The sequence below is a fragment of the Miscanthus floridulus genome, chromosome 8, assembly GCF_019320115.1.
Source record: "Miscanthus floridulus cultivar M001 chromosome 8, ASM1932011v1, whole genome shotgun sequence".
In the NCBI taxonomy this organism is placed as follows: domain Eukaryota; kingdom Viridiplantae; phylum Streptophyta; class Magnoliopsida; order Poales; family Poaceae; genus Miscanthus; species Miscanthus floridulus.
In genome coordinates, this window is record NC_089587.1 from 197,848,207 (window position 1) to 197,856,767 (window position 8,561).

At 48.4% G+C, this 8,561-nt stretch overlaps 1 protein-coding gene across 1 annotated transcript; it reads right to left on the bottom strand.

Moving 5' to 3' along the window:
* Window positions 1-6,104: 6,104 nt before the first annotated feature.
* On the bottom strand, window positions 6,105-7,684 carry LOC136474505 (uncharacterized). Its single transcript, XM_066472074.1, has one exon. The coding sequence runs from the start codon at window positions 7,530-7,532 to the stop codon at window positions 6,537-6,539; it is 996 nt and encodes a 331-aa protein (XP_066328171.1). The 5' UTR covers window positions 7,533-7,684; the 3' UTR covers window positions 6,105-6,536.
* Between the last annotated feature and the right edge of the window lie 877 nt (window positions 7,685-8,561).

The following is an 8,561-nucleotide window of genomic DNA, read 5'->3' on the forward strand; positions in this document are numbered from 1 at the left end:
CATTTGGATCAACCAATCAAGATTTTTGTGAAGAATTTGGAAAGATGATGACTAATGAGTTTGAGATGTCCATGATTGGAGAGTTAAGTTACTTCCTTGGTCTTCAAATCAAGCAATTGAAGAATGGTACATTTGTTAGTCAAGGCAAGTATATCAAGGACATAATCAAGAAGTTTGGCATGAGTGATAGCAAAGCCATTAGTACACCAATGGGAACAAATTGTAACGTGGATAGTGATGCAAGTGAAAATATGGTGGATCAAAAATTGTATCGGTCTATGATTGGAAGCCTACTCTATATGACCGCATCAAGGCCGGATGTCATGTTTAGTGTATGCATGTGTGCAAGATTTCAAGCCTTACCAAGAGAAAGTCATTTGAAGGCTACAAAGAGAATATTGAGGTACTTGAAGCATACATAAAATATTGGTTTGTGGTATCCCAAAGGAGCAAAGTTTGAGCTAGTTGGTTACTCTGACTCGGATTATGCGGGATGTAAGGTTGAAAGAAAGAGCACCTCGGGCCCATGTCAATTATTGGGAAAATCACTTGTTTCATGGTCATCAAAAAAGTAAAATAGTGTTGCATTATCAACCGCCGAAGCCGAATACATATCCGGCGGTAATTGTTGTGCACAAATACTTTGTATAAAGGCCACTTTAAGTGACTTTGGAATCAAGTTCAAGAAAGTATTATTGCTATGTGACAATAAGAGTGCAATGAAGTTGACCAACAATCTGGTTCAACATGCAAGAATAAAGCATATTGATGTCCACCACCATTTCATAAGAGATCACCAACAAAAAGGGGATATTTGCATTGAGAGCGTAGGCACCGAAGATCAACTTGCCGATATATTCACCAAGCCATTGGATGAGAAAAGGTTTTGCAAGCTAAGGAATGAGTTGAACATATTGGATATCTCAAATATGTGTTGATGCACCCCCCACTCATATGAAATGTCTCTCCTTCGAGTAATCCAAGGTAAAAGTTGATGGGCATGGCATACATCCTTGCTAAGGACATGTTTAGTGCATCTAGACATCTTTCACATTTAATAAGCTCATTCATGAAAATCAAATGATTTTGATGTTTGTATGGTACCACTATTGCTTATATGCTTATTTTGATCTAGTGGTAGCATATGACATGTTTGTGGGCTTGTAAACCTAGTGTTTAATCTAGAAAATGAGCTATAAGTGTTTACCTCAACATGGTACAAGATAACCCTTATTTGGAGGTGTGAAGAAGCTTGTCCTTGGATCGAACCGAGTTAAATATCTTTGGCAAATGATCTAGATTGGACCAAATTTGGAAAATTGATCCTCACCCCATTGATTGACATTGATAAATCTCAACCTATCCACATTTTGAACCTTTGTGGTCATTGATAACAAAGGGGGAGAAAGATAAAGATATTTAGTACATGGTGAGAAAAACAAAGATATTAGTGTACTAAGATAATGAAAAGACAACAAAGGGGGAGAATTTGACATAGGGGGAGAGATATAACAAAAGAAAGAGATTAATTAAAATTTTGAGCACACAAGTAGGGGGAGCAAGCTCATGAACTTGTATGGTGCATTTGAATGTGAATTTCATATGTTTGCTTGCATAGCACAAGTTTTAAATTTCAATATCCATGCTTGTGTGGTGTATGCTAGTTGTAGGTTTGAATGATGAAATAAAAAACTAGCAAGCATAGGTTATATAGTGATTGCATTTCCAAGTGGTATAGAGCTAACCATAATGCTAAGGATGGTATATTGGTGCACTCCGATTGGTATCACGCTTCAAAGGTCCATCTTTTATACCTTAGCATCATTTGGTAGACATTGTCTCCTATATTTCCTATCTAAGCATATGTGCAAGTTACAATCCAAACTCTTAGCATATATGTAGGGGGAGAAATTGCTATCATTTGGGGTTCATGAAACTTGTCCATATCCTTTTACACATGGTAGATATGCTTAGGAAAGCAACATGGATTCAATTGAATTTTAATTCGTATCTTTGTGAAAGGGTTGTCATCAATTACCAAAAGGGGGAGATTGAATGCTCTAGTTTGGTTTTGGTGAATTGATGAAACCCTAAGCGCTAACCTAGTTTATCAAAGCGATTATGAGATAGGTGGCACTACTCCAAGTGGTGAAGCAAATAAAGATCATGACATGATGATGGTGATGCCATGGTGATGATCAAGGGCTTGGACTTGAAAAGAAGAAAGAGAAAAACAAAAGGCTCAAGGCAAAGGCATAAATGGTAGGAGCCATTTTATTTTGGTGATCGAGACACTTAGTGAGTGTGATCACATTTAGGATCGATAGCCGTACTATTAAGAGGGGTGAAACTCGTATCAAAATGCAGTTATCAAAGTGCCACTAGATGCTCTAACTCATTGCATATGCATTTAGAATATAGTGGGAGTGCTAACACCCTTGAAAATGTTTATGAAAATATGCTAACACATGTGCACAAGGTGATACATTTGGTGGTTGGCATATTTGAGAAAGGGTGAAGAAGATATAGTTAAAAAGGAGTTCATCATGCTAGTCACGCAGTGACCGGACGCTGGGGTCCTGCGTCCTGTCAGTGGATACAGTGAAGACGTTGGCATCGGTCTTCGATCGGACGCTGGGTCACTTAGTGACCGGACGCTGATGGGGTGCGTCCGGTCCTCCTGACGTGGCAGCACACAATGAAGAGAGTGAATGATCGGACGCTGGGTGAGTCCAGTCAAGGGTGACCAGACACGTCCGATCATGAAAAATCGTCTCTGGATGCTTACTAGAAACGATCAGACGCTGAGGTCCTGCGTCCGGTCACTTCGAAGCAGCACGTCCAGTCACTACTTAAATGAACTAATGACCGTTGAGATCGGACGATCAGCGTTTGAAGTAGGGGCCACGTGGCGTACATCGCGTGATCGGATGCTAAGGTCCAGCGTCTAGTCAATCTGACCGACGCGTCCGGTCGCCCCGTGTTCAGTGCAGTGAGGAGCCCAACGGCTCTATTCGTGGGGGCTCTCTATTTAAGCCTCATGGCCAGCTCAAGCTCACTCCCTTAGCCATTTTGTATTGACATAGCAACCTTGTGAGCTTAGCCAAAGCCCTCCCACTCATCTCCATCATTGATTCTTCATCTTTGTGAGATTGGGAGAGAATCCAAGTGCATTGTTTGAGTATTTGCATCTAGAGGCACTTGGTGTTCATGTTTTGCTGTGGGATTCGCTTGTTACTCTTGGTGGTTGCCGCCACCTAGATGGCTTGGAGCAGCGAGGATCGTCAAGCGAAGGTTGGTGATTGTCTCCGGCTCCGATCGTGGTGATTGTGAGGGGTTTTTGACCTTTCCCTGACGGAGAGCCAAAATGTACTTTAGTGAATTGATCGTGGCTTGTGTGATCCTCGTCTTGTGTTGGTTGTGCGGCACCCTATTGAGAGTTTTGGCGTGTGATGCCAATTAGCGCGTGAACCTCCAAGTGAGTGAATCGCCACAACGAGGACTAGCTTGCCGGCAAGCAAGTGAACCTCGGTAAAAAATCATTGTGTTCATCATTTGATTCTGAGGTAATTGGTCTTCATTATTATTCATTCTTGTGATTGATTGGTTCACTCCTCGACACGGCGGTATAATTATCTTACTCACTCTCTTTATATTACTGCAAACTAGTTATCAAGCTCTTTAGTGTAGCTAGTTGTGAGAGCTTGTTAGTTTGGTTTGTGTGGCTCTTTAGTTAGCCTTTGAGAGCACACTTAGTATAGTGACATAGCCATTGTGTGGTTAGAAACTATAGAAACTAGAATTGTGGTAGGTGGCTTGCATTTTTAGTAGGCTAGCGCAACACTTGATTTGCCTCATAATTATCTAACTGGTTTGCTAAGTGTTGTTGTAGAAATTTTTTAATAGGCTATTCACCCCTCCTCTAGCCATTATGACCTTTCAACGGGTCCTGGTCGAACATTTCCGATTGAAGCTCTTCAATCCCTATCACTCGAGTCATCAAGATAACTCTACCAACCCCCGCTATTTCTTTATATAATCATTCATACATTCATTCCATACACCCGCGCCCCCTGGACGATTCGGGCTTGAATCGCCCGGGGGCTCAGGAACTAAGGCATCGCACGTGTGGCGAAATGCATCACAACGCTCCGTGTTGCGTCACGAAACGGCAGTTGCTTAATTCAAACATGAGCAACGGCCGATCGGGGTTGGAAGGCCCTCCCACAAAGGGCTCGAGGCCGCCCCGTGTCAAACAGAGCCAGGGGAGAAATCGTAGATGAGCCCCATGCGGCCCTCACCCAGTCTGCCCCAAAGTAGATAGGATCATCTCAACCTTCTCGTTCGATCCTAAACCTCTCGTCAAACCCATAGAATCTCCATCGAGGGGAGGTCAGCAGGCCACCCAGGTCGGTCTCCGGAACGACCTAGGCATCTGTCGGGTTGCAGGTAAAGGAGCAGTGGAATGTCACAAGATAGATATGCTGACCCCATCACGAACGACGGATCCGGATTTCACGAACAAGGTGTAGGTAAAGGCTGCACCGAGGCCAGGATCCGCGAGCACCGTCTCGCCCGATCCTAAAACTAACTACTTCGGCTGCGCGGGCTGCACCGAGGCCAGGATCCACGAGCACCGTCTCGCTTGATCCCTAAAACTAATTGCCTTGGCTGTGCGGGCTGCACCAAGGCTAGGATCCGCGAGCACCGACTCACCCGATCCCTAAAACTAACTACCTCGGCCGCACGGTGATCCCTAAAAAACTGCCTCGGCTGCGCATGACACCTTGGTTGACAACTTCGTCTCGACTAAAATGCACGCACACACGCCCGCTAAACAAAACCCCCCAGACGATTCTGCCCGAATCGCCCGAGGGCTCAGGGGCTACACCCGCGGGTGCGCTCGCGCACACCAGCTGATGAAATGAAAACTTTCCCCGCTGGCAACACAAAAAACCCCTCAGACGATTCTACCCGAATCGTCTGGGGGCTCGGGGGCTACACCCACGGGTGCGCTCGCGTGCACCCGCCGTCGAGATAAAAAATCTCCAGACGATTCTACCTGAATCGCCCGGGAGCTCGGGGGCTCCTGTCGGGTTCATAAACCCGGGGTCCCTCATAAGCCGACTTCCCAACAAAAGCTCGTCCCAATAGACAACGTTGCGAGCAACGAGCAACTCATGGGCCGGCCCAAATACCTAGACGATAGGCCAGAAGGACGATCCAATCTCCGACCGAAAGGCCTGGCCGAGGAAGAACGATGCCCGCTTTCGACCGTGGCCCACCTCTCCGACCGGAGCACTCTCTTCGGTCTCCAGCCCGCCTCCGGACGGTCTCTCCGACCGGAAGGCCTAGCTAAAACACCACTTCTGACTTTGGCCCACTTCTTCGACCGAGAATGCACCGGACCCCTGCCTACGGCTCCTCTTCGACTGGCGCAATCAGAGCCGACTGGGACCAACCGATCGGGGACGTTCGCTCGGTAAGGACTAGGAAACAGACGGAGAAAGTGAGGCAGCGCACTCAAGTCAACCACAATACCAAGGACCGTAACCTGTACACCTGCAGGACAGTACCCTGCGACCTCTCTGACATGACAGAACGAAAGCAGTGTTGTAGGCGTCGATATTTTCCCTACAGTGTTGTGGGCGCCATCAACTCCCATACAAGATAAATACGGTAAGGCTCCCCCACGTGCCTCTGAGGCATCGACAGTGTCGTGGACGTCGGCATTTACCGTGCCAGGCGAACATGGTAAAAAACCCCTACATACCTCTCGGCATCAACAGTATAGTAGGTACCGACATCTGCCATATCTGAAGAAGATGACGCGACCTTCCACGTGCATCTGACATTCAACAATATTGTGGGCGCCTACCATCATCTTGTACCCGCCGGCGTGGGCAGCACGACTTAGCAGCGAACGTACTCCCTCTCTCTCACTTGTAAGGTCATTCCTTTTATCTATAAAAGGGGATGCGCTCTCTTCCAACAGATAAGTTGATTCAGACGATCAAGTTCACTAGTACACAACAACAGAACCACCAGATTCAAATCTCGAGCACACACTCGAACACATAGCACATAGCGGAGCTCCCGTCACTCTCGGACCTCTTGTACCTCTTATTTTTCTCCTTCTCGTTTGTAACCCCACTGCAAACTTCGAGCACCTGGACTCAGAAATAAAGTCACCGACCGACTCAAACTGGACGTAGGGCACGTTGCCTGAACCAGTATAAACCCTGTGTCATTTAGTGCTAGACCACCTCTGATCACAACTTACGATAAAACTATAAATGTTTATGTGTTGTTCATCTTCTGCACCGACACCGTGGGGTTCCTTGCTGCATTGGAGCTAAAAAAGCAATAAAATGATACAGGAAACATGCTGTCACAGATCAGATGAACAAACTTCTGCTGCGTTCTCCATTCGTGGTGGACCAGCTGTGGTATTTATGTGTGTCGGTGCATGCACAGCTCAGCACTCAGCAGAGCACCGATGCATGGATCCATGTATGCATGCCATGCATGGCCGGCTAGTGCCTCTGGTGCCTGATCTGCTCCCTGAACTTGGCGATGAACTCGTCGGCCTTCCTGTCCACTTCCTCCTCCCCGTCCGGCTCCGCCTTCGCCGCCAGCTTCAAAAGCTCTTCATCCATAGACGTGTCGTCACCGTCGTTATGGTCACTGGCACAAGCGGCGAAGTCGCCAGGGACCGACCTTTCTGACGACACGGGTGTCATCTCATCGGACCCGTCGGCGGCGTCCTCATCCCAGTCGTCGGTGACCTCGCCGTCGTCGCTCAACAGCTGGTCGCCGGGCGCCGAAGGATGGTACCCCTGGACGAAGCCCCTCGGGACGGTGGGCGGCGTCTCCATCGCGGCATTGGACCCACGGGACTTGTTGGCGCTGTGCTGGACAAAGAACGGACGTTCAGACTGTGGCTGTGAGCACGGAGAAAAGTCTAGGGCGGCGTCGAGAACAGAGGGCGGCGAAGGGACGGCGCGCGCGCCGGCCCAAAACCCTGACGACGACGCGCAGCTATCCGTCTCTTCACCGAAACCGTCACTGGCATCGCCGCCGGTTTCGGACTCCCGCGCCGCAGGCGCAGGCTTCAGCCTCCGCACCGGCAAGGAAAGCGGCCTCTCCCGTGCGCCTTCCAGCCCGTCGTCATCGTCGTCGTCGTCGTCGTCGTCGCTCGGCACCGCGTGATGATCCGCGATCACGACGAGGGGGTCGTCGGGGTGGTACCGCGCGTTCCACGCCAGCAAGCTGTCCTTGGCGCTGGCGGCATTATTATTGCCACTGCCGTCGGCGGCGTCGTTGTTCCTCTGCGTGAAGACGCCGAAGGAGATGACGGCGCCTAGGAGGAAGAGGTGCGGCACCTCCCACACCGCCTGGGCCAGCGACGGCAGCAGCGCGAGGAGGCCGACGGCGGCGGCGAGAAGCACGGCCACGGGCACGAGGCCTGTGGGGATCGGCGGCCGTGAGACATGGCTGGTTTGCGTGGGGCTTGGGGCTACGCTGGCCATTGCGCGCGGGGAGGGAGAGGGAGCGAGGGAAACTAGAGCTCAGCAGGTTTGTGCGTGTGCGTGAGCATGCACGCTTCTTGTTCTTGGGTTGTGGTTTTGGGATCGCCGTGTTTGGCGTGTTTTGGCTGTAACCCTAGCTGCTACCGCCGTTGCCTTTGCTTTGGATTCCTTGCTTTGTGGCAAGGAGATAAGCACGCGGTGCCCGAGACGAGGCTTGGCTGCAAAGCAACAGTGGAGCAGGGAGGGAAGACGATGATGCGGTGTGGTTTTGGTTTGAAAGGCTGCCGGCTGGCTTGCCGGCCGCGAGGCCACTTTTGGTATAATCACATCACACGCCACGGAGACAGACTGACAGTCCGGATCAAACCTGAAGACCAACTGCATGCAGATCTAATGAATTCAAAAACCACAAAATGATGCGTGTATCCGGCCGGCTAGCTGCTGTGTCCATGGCAAAAGACAATAATCAATGATGCGTCCTCGAGAGCAGCGAACAAGAAATGAAAGAAAGGCCATGTTTTAGGGGGTGTTTGGTTTCATGGAGACGTTCGGATGCTATTTAGGAGAACTAAATATGAGTTAATTATAAAACTAATTACATAGATGGAGACTAATTTACGAGACGAATTTATTAAGCCTAATTAATCCACCATTAGCACATATTTACTGTAGCACCACATTGTCAAATCATGGACTAATTAGGCTTAAAAAATTCGTCTCGCAAATTAGCCACAATCTGTGCAATTAGTTATTTTTTCGTCTATATTTAATACTTCATGCATGTGTCCAAACATCCGATGGGACATGGACTAAAATTTTCCTGTAGGAACCAAACACCCCCCTTAGTTCACCCCAAATCCAAATTTTGACACTATACAAAAAGAAGATTCTCCGTCACATCAAACTTGCGGTACATGCATGGAGTACTAAATGTTGACGAAATCAAAAACTAATTGCACAGTTTGGTTGTACTTTGCGAGACGAACGTTTTGAACCTAATTAGTCAATGGTTGGACAATTATTACCAAA

Bases quoted from the DNA above. Each gene is read 5' to 3' on its own strand.
- LOC136474505 (XM_066472074.1), bottom strand. From the start codon at position 7,532: ATGGCCAGCGTAGCCCCAAGCCCCACGCAAACCAGCCATGTCTCACGG.